We start from the raw sequence: 15,369 nt of genomic DNA on the forward strand, positions 1-15,369 counted from the left end.
TCATAAAATAAGTATTTTGATGGCCATTTCTACAGATTTGTTGTAGTAAGTTTAGAGAGTTTAAAAACAGAGCAATCAAGGTGGCTTAGTACAAAATAATAACTTGTTTACAAACACCTACTCAAACCGTAACACCACCTACAGCATCCATGGATTCATTCATTATTTAATTTTTTTCACCAAAGTCCAAAATATATTTATTTTCATTAATGGTGCATGTATATAGAAATATTTTATTCATTGAAATTATCCTCCAACTGAGGTTCTATTTTCATCTATATTTAAAGACAACACTATGCAATGAATAACAAGCAAAGACTGCAATTAAAAATGGTGCCATGTATAACCTAATTCTTATAGTTTATGATTGGTAAAGGAAGAAATCAAAAGTAACCACAATAAATAAAATTATTTTATATCATGTATTATTGCTTAACTTATGCAAGCCCTATGTGCACACTTTTCATACTCTGACCAACTAAGTGATGGTAATGTCCATTGTGGATGTGAGTTTCATAAAAGCATCGAAAGCAATTCTCATATTAAGATAAATCCAGGCTACTGAGCAAGTCATCAGTGGTCTTATATGAACAACTCCTTCTCACTCCTGGACTACAGCTATCTAATGATTCCTTAGTCCCTTCCTCAGAGGCTATGACAAGAATGTTGAGAAAATGAAATACAAACTAGCCCACTCTAATGCACTAAGGTAATTTCAACACCATACATAAAAAGTGCACTAAGTATTATTCTTAGAGAATGATTGGAGCCACTCTGGTTTTAGCCTATTATACAATGCCTCCCTACCTTTCCTGGAAGAAAATACTACTGCCTACTACTTGACACACACAAAATTTACTACTAATTATATTAGCTAACAATAAAATGAAGCTGGCATTGGAGTACTCTTAAAATATTTCAAAAGCCATGACACATCAAATATAACTTGATGTTTCAAATTACTATCACAGAAAATATTACCTAAAATTCCTATCTACTTACAATGTTTCTAATAAACTCTTGAATGTTATTTTGTTTAACTTCTGATTCATGAAAGGAAAAATATAATTGAGGTTTTAGATAAAGTCTACCTTTTCAGATAATGCCTTCAGGTCAGCTAGAAAAGTGTGAATGCTTACCCTGTAATTTTTCAAAAAGTAACAACTGAGAAGCACATGCACATAGGACAATAATTAAGTTTCCTTGCCATGTTAAGGTATAGATAGAAAAGTCACAGTTTTCAGATATTTGGAGCATGTTACTTTCACACAACAGGCTGAAGTATAATTTCCTAAAATAACAGACTACCCAAAGTCTCTTCTGCTCAACAAGCTGTTTATTTAAAAATCACAGAAAAAAAAATGCTAGCTGTCCCATGGGCTTGGCCTGGCTTAGCCCCATCAGAGATTCTGAATCCTCAAGATTATGTTTAAGATGGTGTTTGTCATGCCACGTTGGAAAAGCCAGTTAGTTTCATGTGTAAAACTACAGCCATAGACGTACTAATAAAAACTGTTGAGAAATAATTATTGAATCATTATTATATTTTATTATATAATATTCAATAAAGGATCTCTTGAATATATGTTTTTGAATTGTAAAATGGTTATGATATTTAATGGTACTCTAAATCATTCAGATATAATTAGCATGTAGTTTTAGGGTCAGAACCTCAAAATTCACTTTGCACTATGTTCCTTCTATATCCTTTACTGGCAGGGGTTAATTTCTGCCTGATGCAGACAGAGCACTGCATCTTTAAATAGTTCAAATATCTCAGGTTACCCATCATACCTCTTTCCAAAATCTTTAATTATCCAAACTAAGTATTCATATTTCTTTCAATTATTCATCTTATAACAAGATTCCCAGAAATTTATGTTATCATGATTATCTCTCATAAGGGTACTGTCATTTGATAATATTTCTTTAAAATATTCAGCTAAACATAATATTTTGCCTATGATATGAATGGCATGGACTATATTGGGATGATTATTACCTCCCTTGACCCAAATGCAAAAGTCCTATTAATTCATCTTAAGATCAATTCAGTTTTGTTTAACTATCTTCACATGTGTATGCTTACATGGCATCTTTAACCAGGTGAGGCTCTTCTTAGAAAGTTAGTGCCTTCACTTGGGTTCAGTTATGCCTTGCTATAGAAACTTCTTGAAGTATTTAAATAAATTAAATTTTGAACCAAGATAATGACACCATGAATATATAAGAATGCCATCCCTGTTTTTCACATTTAGGAGTACAAAGAAATATTTAGACAGGCTTTTTTAAATTGAAAAACATATATAAATAAGTAAACAAATTAAAAGAAAGTTAGGACTGTGAAGAAAGCTGAGCGCCGAAGAATTGATGCTTTTGAATTGTGAGTTTGGAGAAGACTCTTGAGAGTCCCTTGGACTCCAAGGAGATCCAACCAGTCCATCCTAAAGGAGATCAGTCCTGGGTGTTCATTAGAAGGACTGATGCTGAAGCTGAAACTCCAATACTTTGGCCACCTCATGCGAAGAGGTGATTCATTTAAGACCCTGATGCTGGGAGGGATTGGGGGCAGGAGGAGAAGGGGACAACAGAGGATGAGATGGCTGGATCGGATCACTGACTTGATGGACATGAGTTTGGGTAAACTCCGGGAGTTGGTGATGGACAGGGAGGCCTGGTGTGCTGCGATTCATGGGGTCGCAAAGAGTTGGACATGACTGAGCAACTGAACTGAACTTAATTTGTAGAAAATATATATATATTGCTTACTATATTTGGAAGAAGTAAAGTGCTGTGATAGGTATGCTTTTAAAATAATCCAAGATTTTAACATATTCAAAATCAATTTCTTTATATTCTAAAGGCATATATCTGCCTGAATGTTTTGCATAATTCTGCCAGAACTTTTCATATAATGGGATCTGCCTACTGATACTTCATGCTTATTACAAAACATGTGAAACAAGAAATGAAGACCAAAGAACATTTTTCTTATTAAGATTTTTCAAAGAATATATTAGAAAAATGTGTTAAGACAGTGGAAAATAAAAAATGGTAAGGTTTTAAACTTTATTCTACAAAACAAGCAGAAAATAAATCCAGTATTATGAGAAATACGTGGTCCTAACATAATACAAGTTATATATTTTTTCATATAGTCCTAAAGCTGAAAATAAACTCTCTAGGCATTTAGATCGTTTAAATTATTTCTCAGAAAAGTTACCTCAAACTGTCAGATAGCCTTTTATTTAGGTTTAACTATCATCATTTCTATTTCCCCCCTATGATTTATTCTTTCCCTTTTAAATCCTCTCATTCCACCCATTTCTCTTGTCTTTTAAGTGCACAGAATGTTATCAAATAGCAAAGCCCAGAGGATGGATTTTGGTTATTGAATTTTAAAAGAAACTGAAGCAATTATAGTAATTAGTAGTCAATAAAATACTTTCAACCAAATAAAATTAATCTAGATACTGTTCTATATTTTTAAATTTCCTAAGGCAACCTTTCATGATAAAAATGCTACAACTTCACATCAGTACTGATCTTAAAGCCACAACTTGTGTTAGAGAAAGCATTATTCACAAACGACAAGTTAAGACTGAATTAAATCACAGTGATTAATTTGCTTGTGGGTTTAAAGCTGAATTTAAAAAAATCTATAAACCTAAATATGTGGAAGTGGTAGAATGAAATCTCAGTAATTGGGGTGAAGGTTTTCTCTAATTAGCTGCAACGCATCATTAAATTCTACAGTACCAGCAGCTTAAAAAAAATATAGCTGTTTTAAAACCAACAAGAGAAGCATTAGAACAAAGATTTTGTTTTACACATTATTTTTGTCCCAGAAATTAATACTGAAGTGGGTAGTAGCCATCCCCTTCTCTAGGGGATATCCTGACCCAGGGATCAAACCTGGGTCTCCTGCATTGCAGACAGATTATTTTAAGATCTGAGCCACCAGAGAAGCCCAGTATCAAAGAGCATAACTCTTAAAAATCAGATGTTGTTTACTAAAGCTATCTTCAAGTAAATCCATATTTCTAAGATTATTTCTACAACTATAAGATTTTTGTGATTACTGTCATCAAACTTTCATTTTCTTTTATCTATCTTATTTTAGCAGACTCAAGCAATGTCACTCCTATTATCAAAGGTAAAGATGAATTATATAACAGATAGATACATGGATGGATAAATGAATGGATGGATGGATTAGATAAATAAGATGAAAAGAGATACAACAGAGAAACAGAAAAGATAGAAAACTTGGTTGCTGTTTTGAAAATAATTTATAAAGGGACAGGGGAGGATGCACAGATCAATCACTTGGCTACAAAATAACTCACATAGGACAAAAGAGAGTGACTTTAACCAAGTAATAGGAATGGAGGTAGTGAGAAAGCACATCTATGATTTTGTTTTATCCAACAGCTAATTCATTTTAATACTTTTACTTATTTCTTTAAAAATATTTTCATGTGAATAAAAATTTTATTTCAATTTTAATATTAACTTCTTTTTTCCCTAACACTCCATTTTCCATGAATATTCTACCAATCAGAAGTACATTTTTGTGACCACAAATAGTGAATAGCAAACAACCAAAACAATGTCCATACTAAGAACGACATTGTGGATGCCCTTCCATGCACACCCAATGCCAGTGTATTATACCCTAACTGTATCAGGAAGCAGACAGGTAAGTAGGTACTGGAGGGGAGGCTTGCAAGAATCTGTTGATTCCATTATTGAACTAACCCAGCATCTGGGAATTCAGAGAAAGAGAAAGGAACTCAAAGATCAGATCTGTACCAGGTCTGTGGCATAGGCTCTGGGTTTATGTAAAGAGTTATCATTCCAACATTTTACTGGTGTTTTCTGTCAGCAACCATAAGACCCCACTGAATTTTCTGGAAAGAAAAACTTCTGACCAAGATACTGATTGACAAGGTAGATGGTTGCCTCTGAGTGCAGTTTCACTGAGTGTGGGCCTCAAAGAATATTCTGCATTTGGCAATTTAAACACTGATTCTCACATGCACCTCTGAGGAAGATTCTTTTCCTTCTTTGGATTCCCTCACTAATATCCTTATATGGGTTCAGGCACACATTAATCGAATTCCACAGATGTGCAATCTGTCCTTTTCCCCTCTGTGGTCACATATTTCACATTAAGGGACCATTTAATTGCATCTTGTAAACTGTGGGGAAATGAGCAAATCTCACCTGCTTTCATAATTCTTCCACACAGCTATCCTCCAGAATCTCACTTGCACTCTCTGCAGGCTTCCCTTCTTCAACTCTTACTGTTCAAGTCCATTCCCTTCAACTCCCCTTAGCCGTTCTGCCCCTAACAACACCTGTTCTGGCTTAAAACTTCCTATTTGCTTCATGAAATTCCCCTAACTAAACATCTACTTTGTTCATTGGTTCTTTCATCATGACACTGACAGAAATACTACGTCAGCCTCCTATGATTAAAAACACAAAATTTGTGGGAAATGGCAAGGAAGATTATGTGCTGATTTGTTGTTGTTCAGTTGCTCAGTCATGTCCAGCTCTTTGCGACCCCATGGACTGCAGCACGCCAGACCTCTCTGTCCTTCACCATCTCCTGGAGCTTGCTCAAACTCATGTCCATTGAGTCGGTGATGCCATTCAACCATCTCATCCTCTGTCATCCCCTTATCCTCCCGCCTTCAATCTTTCCCAGCATCAGGTCTTTTCTAATGAGTCAGTTCTTCGCAACAGCTGACCAAAGTACTGGAGCTTCAGCTTCAGCATCAGTCCTTCCAATGGCTATTCGGAACTAATCTCCTTTAGGATGGACTGGTTGGATCTCCTTGCAGTTCAAGGGACTCACAAGAGTCTTCTCCAGCACCACAGTTCAAAAGCATCAATTCTTTGGTGCTCAGCCTTCTTTATGGTCCAACTTTCACATTCATACATGGCTACTGGAAAAACTATAGCTTTGACTCTATGGACTTTTGTTGGCCAAGTTACGTGCAGATTACCATATGTCAAAAATGTGCTGATTACCAAATGTACTGATTACCATAGGTCAAAAATCAGTACCTAAATGCTTATAAAGTGAAATATCTCAAGATCAGTTTTCTCTAAAATTCTTATATGCAAGCCCTACTTGTCATTCTCTACATTAGATGTGAATCAGCTGGGTATAGGATGTGAGGACTTTTAAATTTGACTTTATTTATCATGAGAGAACTTTAACTTCTTCTTTCACCCTGGTATAAGTTAGATGGGAAAAATTTAGAGATTCCATGAAAAGACAAGAAAGAAATTAGGACTGTCAGGTGGATTACAGAGGTGGTATTCATTTCCATAATGAATAAGTGTGTGCATAAGTTTTGTAAGGAAATGGGGAAAACAAAGAATTTTAAGTTGCATTATAAAACATAGAAGAGAGAGAAGAGGAATTTAAGTAGAGGGTAAAATAGAAGACATATAATCTTTTAGTTATAAGCAAGGACGTTTTCAAATTTTAAGTGGGCAAAGTATCAAAAGAGAAATCAAGAATAAAATCTAGCAGGAGAAATGACAACACTGCTAGCATTTTTGAGGAATTTGGAAAATTATTGAGTGGTAATGAGAGTGTTTTAGGCAAATGAAGTAATTAGCTGTTTTCAGGAACCACAATCCCTAAATTAAGTGTGATGGCTACTAGTACTAATTGATGATTAATGGTTGACCGCTTTCTATCTTCTAAGTGCTAAATAATATGATTGACTGATATTTGCTTGTGAAATACAGAAAAACAATAATATACAAGTAATACATAAGTGACAAAGTTACATGCATCTGAAAATCCTATTGTAACATGAAATAAGTAACAAAAATGGTTATAATAATCCATACCTTTTCTGTGTCAATGCCTTTTGACATGGACCATGTCGAGACAATATAATCCATGACTCGTTCACTAAGGCCTTTGGGGACCTGATAGAGTTTCAGAAAGTCCCGTACATTATTCAGCATCTCATGGTATCGGTTGGTGTTGGCATACATTTGCTGGAAAATTGTGGTAACATTTCCAAAAATAGTTGCATAAAGAAGAGCTGAAAGAGAAGAAATGATGAAAATAAAACAAATATCCCAAGTGAAAATAAGTGATATGAATACTGGCCAGATCAATAAATTATCTGACAGAGATACCTTAACAAACTTTTCAGGATTATGCATGATAACCCCCTGAGAAGAGTCTCTAGAATTTGGTGTTCACTCAGTAAATATTATCTTTAGTATGATAAACATGATTTTATGAGTGACCACCAGCAAGTCAATTTAGTAAAACATGATGGTGATTGATAGATTTCATGAAGAATTAGATGATCCAAGTTTATGATTTGCCTCTTAGCCTTATCACTAAAATTATCCTCCAGCCCTGTCTTCCTGAATGAAGCTTAATCAATTTAAAATTTTGAAGAATTGACAATTCATTTTAGAAATATATGCTCATTCTCATTGCATGCTTCTTCCAGCTTTTGGAATATTTTCCTGCTTATCATCATTTTTGACAATATCAAAAATATATGATGAAAAGACAAATCAAGGTGTTTCATTTCTAGAAGATTCTAGGAAGAAACAGGATTGGAATTAACAGCTAAAATAAAACTTTGGGAGTGCCTATAATTTACACTTATTAAATTTATGTCAGAAATCCAGTACTGTAAGGATTTTTTTTACTTCATTATTTTAATTAAGAATAAAGTAACTTATAACCTGCAAACCACTGTTATCTATCTATAAGAGCTAAAGAAAAGTATAAGGTGTTTTAATGCCCCTGATTGCTACTTCCTCCATCAACCAATAATTTACCAACTCCTCTGTCTCCAGATTTATCAGGTTACTAATGTTGACCTGATCTTGAAAAAACTTTTAAAAGCAGTTGAGTTCAGAGCCAAATCAACACATCTTCAACCACACACCACTTCTAACCTATCCCGTCCCTTTAGTTTTATCCCGTAACAGTAAGCTCTTTTGAAAAGAAGGCAGTATTTTATTCCCTTTAATATTCAGTAAACACTATATTTAATAACCATACTCATTCCAAAAGCATTTCACAAATAGGTAGAATATCAGACAATGATCGCTTTCATTCTTATTCCTCTAAGCATTTGAAAAAATAATTCCTCTGAACAAAAAGTACAAACTATTTCATTTCACAGTTTCATCAATCAAATCCCACTTGATGGAAAGAGTATAACATCAAACCAGTGAAGCAACTTAAGATCCTCAATCTATTTTCAGAAAATCACTTGTTTTCTTTAAGAACAGTGGCTCTTTGAGCATAACAAATTAAATTGCACAATAGGAAGTTATGATTTTACAAGCAGTTACTCAGGTTCTTTTTTAATCACTTTTTAGGGGTTTTTTGTTTGTTTGTTTTTATGGGAGTTTTTGCTATTATTTTGGGATGTTGGTGCCAGCACAGAACAATTTTTAAGATAGACAATATTTTGTTAAAACTAAGTAGGAAGAATATAATGTGGACACTTCTCAACAAGATCTTTAAATTGTTGAATATTTATATTTAAAAACAACAGATCACCAGCCCAGGTGGGATGCATGAGTCAAGTGCTCAGGCCTGGTGGGCTGGGAGGACCCAGGGGAATTGGATGGGGAGGGAGGTGGGAGGGGGGATAGGGATGGGGAATGCGTGTAACTCTATGGCTGATTCATATCAATGTATGACAAAACCCACTGAAAAATTAAAAAATAAATAAATAAAAATAAAGCAAAAAGGGCTGAAAAAAATAAAAATAAAAACAACAAAAAAGTAGAGGTAATCACAGACTTAAAACTCTATTTCTCATTGTTGGTATTAAGAAATACAAGCACAGAAATAATGTGAACAAACTAATGGTAGAAGAATCATATAACAAATATGGAATTTTGAATTTCCAAGAAAGTGACATGAAGAGAGTTTATGTTTTTAAAATAATGAGCTTTTCACAGGTTAATTAAATAATGCTACAGTCATGCTTTTGAATAGCCCTCAGCTTTGTCAATGAATATTACAGAACTATTATCTTGACATGTTCAACTTGTTTGGCTCCCTAAGATGCTTGTAATGTGCTATATTTGCCAAAGTGTCTTACCACTGCCTTTTAGTTAAACGAATTACTACACATTTCATCTTTTGGGGTACATTAAATATGCATACATTCTAGTCATATGAATAGCTTAAGCACTGAAATATGAATAAAACTGTCAATGTATTTGCAGTTTTCAACATTAATAAATGAAGGATATAATCAGCATCCCATTAAGCTGGATATATTACAAAAATATCTTCTGCCTCTAGCTTTCATGTGAGTGTGGTGTCCTACACTGAGTAAGACTAATCAAGGTCATAAATTAAGGTAAGACATTCAACTATATACATATAATAATGTGTATATGTATATGTATATGTAATTTATATGTATAAATATGCATATTTGTACATACATATTTGTAATATGTAATAAATATAATTATATATACATATATAATACATACATAATTATGTATATAATTTTTTACTTTGAAATGTTATAAAAATCAGCAGAAAGCTCACATATACCCACATGTAGCTCTTCAATTATGACATCCTACAGAGACATTACTTTGCCAACAAAAGTCCATCTAATCAAGGCTATGGTTTTTCCAGTGGTCAAGTATGAATGTATGGTCATGTATGGAATATAAAGAAAACTGAGTGAAGAAGAATTGATGCTTTTGAACTGTGGTGTTAGAAAAGACTCTTGAAGTCCCTTGGACTGCAAGGAGATCCAACCAGTCCATCCTAAAAGAGATCAGTCCTGAGTGCTCACTGGAGGGACTGATATTGAAGCTGAAACTCCAATACTTTGGCCACCTCATGTGGAGAGTTGACTCATTGGAAAACACCCTAATGCTGGGAAAGCTTGAGGGCAGGAGCAGAAGGGGACGACAGATGAGATGGTTGGATGGCATCACCAACTCAATGGACATGGGTTTGGGTGGACTCTGGGAGTTGGTGATGGACAAGGGGACCTGGTGTGCTGCAGTTCATGGGGTCACAAAGAGTCGGACACAACTGAGCAACTGAACTGAACTGAACAGAACTATGAGAATCTGCCTGCCAATGCAGGAGATGTAAGAGATGCAAGTTCAATAATCCCTGGGTCGAGAAGATCACCTGGAGGAGGAAATAGCAACCCACTCAATATTCTTGCCTGGAGAATCCCATGGACAGAATTGGAGGGCTACAGTCCATGGGGTTACAAAGAGTCGGACATGACTTAGTGACTGAACAACAAAAACAAATAGACATTATATTTAACTAGTATTTTACATGCAGTCATTTTTGAGGTATACAACTTTATATAAGTTCTATCATCTGTACAAAATCTATGCAATATATGTATATTTTTAAAAAGAGAAATCAGTTTTTCTTTAAAAATATTTTCAACATTTAGGACTAGTGCACATTTCATAAAATATGGTGACAGCAAGTATGACATTCCATGGCAAGCAACAATACTGCTTCCCACCACAGTTTGTGTTCACAGGATAAATGAGTACATCCTTAAGGAAAGTGACCCCGGAACATGACACCCGACAATGAAAGAAATCGATCTCAATAGAAACTAGCTCTATACTGCTAACTCCCAAAGTAATAACCTCTCTCTTGAATTACAGATATACAGATATTCTTGAATGTCTAATGCCATTCAAATCTAATGTGTTCAAAAGAGAACTCATTTAACACTACCTTCTCTTCAACAACCAAGTGCATATTTCATCTCATTAAATTGCAAAGCCACACCTATTTGCTCAGACTAAAGCTACAGAGTCTTTCTTCAATTCACTCCTTGATTCATCTAATCTACTCCATTATCAATTCCTATTGGTTCTACCTTCAAAATAGAGCCTCAATTCAACTTCTTCTCACCACCTCTACCAGCATTCTTGTCTCCTTTAAGACATGCTTTCCCACTGACTAACGATGTGTCTTTGGACCAGTTACTAGAGCTCTCGAGAATTCTATTTCCTGTCTTACAACTTTACAGTTACTCTAGACTCTTTACAAAGGAGTTGTGCCAAATAAGATAACTCATATAAAATAGTTTTAAGAGTCCAATAGGGAGTAAGCAGCCATCAAATGTTATGTATATATCATCATCATCTTCATGGAAATAGCTTCCAAACAATTGACTTTCACTCAGCAGAAAAAAACAAACCCTTCCTTCAGTATCAGTCTCTACCCCGTATTACGTCTTTGTTCCTAAACTTATTCATCACTATTTTAATTTATATGACATATTTATCTGTTGATATCTACCTTCCCAATTAGAAATGCAAAATCTGTAAGTACTAGCCTGCCCTTGTCCTTTCTCTTTTGCTCACTGCTGTATTTCCAGGACAAAGATCACTTCTTGAAACATTATAGGTATTTAAATACTTTCTTTCAATAAGCTGACACACCAAAAACCTAGGAAACATTTTTTTCAGAAACATTCTTTTTTTCAAGTCAAAGTTTCACTACTGGTGACACAAAAACATAGAAGAAGTACACATTATTAATGCACATGAGAGAATAAAATGTTGAGAAGCTAAGGCGATACATGTCCTGGCCATATTAAGATAGTAAATGTATTGGGAAGGCCTATTGTCATTCATCAAGCACGAATGCTCTTGCTTGGCCTGGTAAGCTTTGTAGGGGACTATTATATAATTTTACACTTTGAATGGGATGCCATAGAGGTAATTTTCCTACTTTACTACTAATAATTTGATTGACCAGTTAAAATTTGTTAAGCCTCTTTTTATACGCTCTCCTGTAGCCTTTTAAGCTTAAGTCAATTTAAGACAAGCCAGTTTTACTAGCTTATCACATTTAAGGACTTCCCTCGTGGCTCAGCTGGTAAAGACTTCGCCTACAATATGGAAGACCTGGGTTCGATCCCTGGCTTGGGAAAATCCCCTGGAGGAGGGAAAGGCTCCCACTCCAGTATTCTGGCCTGGAGAATTCTGGCCTGGGTGGCAAATAGTTGGACGCGAATGAGTGACTTTCACATCATATTTAAAGACTTGGTAATTCTGACATATATACTGGTAAATGTCTTATCTAAAAAGTCTTACAGTTTTCTTATTCACCACAAGGGGATTATTTTAAAGAGAATTATGTTAGATTTAAGATGGCTACAATTCTCTGACACTCCTTCAATAGACAGCGAGGGTCTTTTTTCCTTTCCCTTGAAATTAGGCATACTCTATTAACTATTTTACTAACAGACTATGGTAACTATAATCACATGCCAATATCTGGGCCCATACCTTAAGAAACTAGAAATTTCTAATTCCTCACTACTAAAATACCTGCTAAAATAACCAGTATATAGTTTCTGTGTTGTGAGAGAGCCTGAATATTCTTCTGGAAAGGTCCACATGGAGAGAAATCAAGGCCCCTGGCCAAGAGTTTTGGCTGAACTCCCAGCTAAACACTGGCCTCAGGTTGAACAATTTAAAATAGGGATATAAGAAGACATTTCTGATAACACTTAAGGCAGGGTGGATGGTTTAACCATCACTTCCCCTTCTATTTATATTCATAATTAATAATGATAGTTAAGTCAGGGAGGAAAATGTCCTATCAATCTATGATTCCATATGCAACACATAGCTTGACAACATCATCTTACTAGCCATGTATGTGGCTGAGCCAACTAAAAAGTGAATTTTTCAGACCCACTCAAGCAAACCCAGTGATAACATATGTGTCAGAAAAAAAGTCATGCCTTCCAAGCCCTGCACAAATTATAGATTCATGAGTGAAATAAATGGCTGTTCTTGTTTTGAGCCATTAATTTTGATTAGTTATGCAAATCTAATATTCTAATAAACAGTTTTATTAATAGTTGATTCTCAACTGATTAGTAAACCTGAGAGAGGAGAGTAGCAAGTTCCTTATGATACACATCAGTCTAGTAGCATATTTAGGAAAAAGTAATTTTAATATATTTTATTGAATATATTTTAATATTTAAAAACATCCATTATTTTTATAATATAAACATTGAAGTCATGAATGAATGTTTTCAAAAAGAAAAAAGTTTAAATGATTTAATAATATCATATAACTTAATCCCAGATTCAATTCATGCATTGTTTAATCCCATGGATATTTATTGAACATCTATTATATGCCTCCACTACAATAGTCACTAAGGATAAAACATAATCTCTGTTCTCAAGTAGTACTCACTACTTCCAAAGGAGAAGTATTAATCTTTAATACTCCAAAATCATATCCTTTGAAAGAAAACTAATGATCATCATATCCTTTTCATAGTTTACAAAAATTCACAAATGAACTTATACTGATACCAAGTATATAAATTAAGTATAGTTTATTTCTCAGGGTTAACCAACCGACTGAGTCAAACAATCTGTATTGAGCTAATTAATTGTAACTTTACCTACACTCTTATAAGTTGCACAAAATAACAGATCAGATGATGATATCTAGTTCTCTGAATAAATTATGTTCTCAGTCACTTCATTTTGTTTGCTGATTAGGTCACACTGCAGCCATTCACCTTCTTATGAACAGTTTATATTTTTTAGACTTTTTGTGTGCATTCATGTTGACATTAAACATTTATTTTTCCTAGTTATCTTTCTATAAATCTTGGCAAGTAATCATTAGCCTTAGACTATGTAGTTTAAAATACTTACATGAGAATGCATTTCTGGTAACCATTATAGCCACATAAGTGGTTCAACCATCATTTCCATTCCTATTTCTATTTACTAAAGTCTACCTTTAATAAATGAAGTTTAAGACATGGAAGGAAAATGTTCCACCAAAATATGATTGTATATGTATCACATAGCCTGTTAAAACACTTGAAATCACTCCAAGTGGATGAACAAAGTGAAGCTGATCATCAGGCCTCCAATTTCAAAGTTTTATTTTCCTTCCAGTTGTTTCATAATGGCTTCAGGTTTCCCTGGATGCTCTTTTGCAATGACCCATAAAAGAAAGCACCCTCCAGGCATCAGTTATGAACCAGATGTTTACTCTTTCCCAGTATTCACTTAATCCATGTCCCTTTCACCTAGTACCTGAACCGTGCCAACTATCTTGCTAGAAATTAATTTCATTAATTACTTGATGTTAAGTGCTAAATATTGAAAACTATTTGATACACTATCTCTCTTAGGGATGTTGGCATTTTGAAGGAGGAATTCCAGGTAATACAATGAATTGACTGAATCATCATTAGAATCAATGTTCAACTAGTAAGATAAGTTGACACAGAGAAGAAAATATTTTTTAACTTTATCAAATTATAGCAAGATATTGGAAAGATTTCAATAGCTTTCAGTGGATACCATGATCATCATGAAAACTGACTACATCAAACTAGTTTCAATAATTACACGTGTGCATGCTAAGTTGCTTCAGTTGTGTCTGACTCTTTGCGACCCCATGGGCTGTAGCCCTCCTGTCCATTCCATGGACAGGCTCCTCTGTCCATGGAATTCTCCAGGCAAGAATGTGAGAATGGGTTGCCTTCCTTTCCTCCAGGTATCTTCTCAACCCAGTGATCAAACCAGTCTCTCTTACATCTCTTGTACTGGCAGGCAGTTTCTTTATCACTAGAGTCACCTGAGAAGCCTGCAATAATTATATGGCAATGCCTACTAATTTTTATTGAAGTGTAATTAATTTACATAATACTCTCAGATATGCAGTCTTCCCTGATATCTCAGTTGGTAAAGAATCCACCTGTAATGCAGGAGACCCTGGTTCAATTCCTGGGTCAGGAAGATCCACTGGAAAATGGATAGGCTACCCACTCAAGTATTCTTGGATTTCCCTTATGACTCAGCTGGTAAAGAATCCACCTGCAATGCAGGAGACCTGGGTTCGATTCCTGAATTGGGAAGATTTTTCTGGAGAAGGGAAAGACTACCCACTCCAGTATTCTGGCCTGGAGAATTCCGTGAACTATATAGTCCATGGAGATGCAAAGACTCAGACATGACTGAGTGACTTTCACTGCTCACGACAATGTGAGCTATTTATATATTTTGGATATTAACTCCTTTCCAGCCATATCATCTGTAAATATTTTCTCCCATTGAGTGTGTTGTTGTTTCATTTTGTCAATGGTTTCTTTAGCTGTGTAAAAGCTTTAAAGGTTAATTAGGGTCCATTTGTTTAGCTTTGCTTTTGTTTTCTTTACTTTAGGGGACAGATCCAAAAAAAATATTATGTCCAGAAGTGTTCTGCCTGTTTTCTTGTAGGAGTTTTGTGGTTTCTAGTCTTACATTTAGGTCTTTAGTCCATTTTGAATTTATTTTTGAATA

The 15,369-nt window shown here is 34.7% G+C and overlaps 1 protein-coding gene across 1 annotated transcript in view; it reads right to left on the reverse strand.

Moving 5' to 3' along the window:
• KCNH5 (potassium voltage-gated channel subfamily H member 5) overlaps window positions 1-15,369 on the reverse strand; it is a 361,713-nt gene that overhangs the window by 135,051 nt on the left and 211,293 nt on the right. The window contains exon 8 of the mRNA XM_065941253.1: window positions 6,880-7,079. Coding sequence (XP_065797325.1) covers window positions 6,880-7,079 — 200 coding nt within the window. The remainder of the gene's footprint in view (window positions 1-6,879; window positions 7,080-15,369) is intronic.

Source organism: Muntiacus reevesi, chromosome 7, assembly GCF_963930625.1.
Source record: "Muntiacus reevesi chromosome 7, mMunRee1.1, whole genome shotgun sequence".
Classification (NCBI taxonomy): domain Eukaryota; kingdom Metazoa; phylum Chordata; class Mammalia; order Artiodactyla; family Cervidae; genus Muntiacus; species Muntiacus reevesi.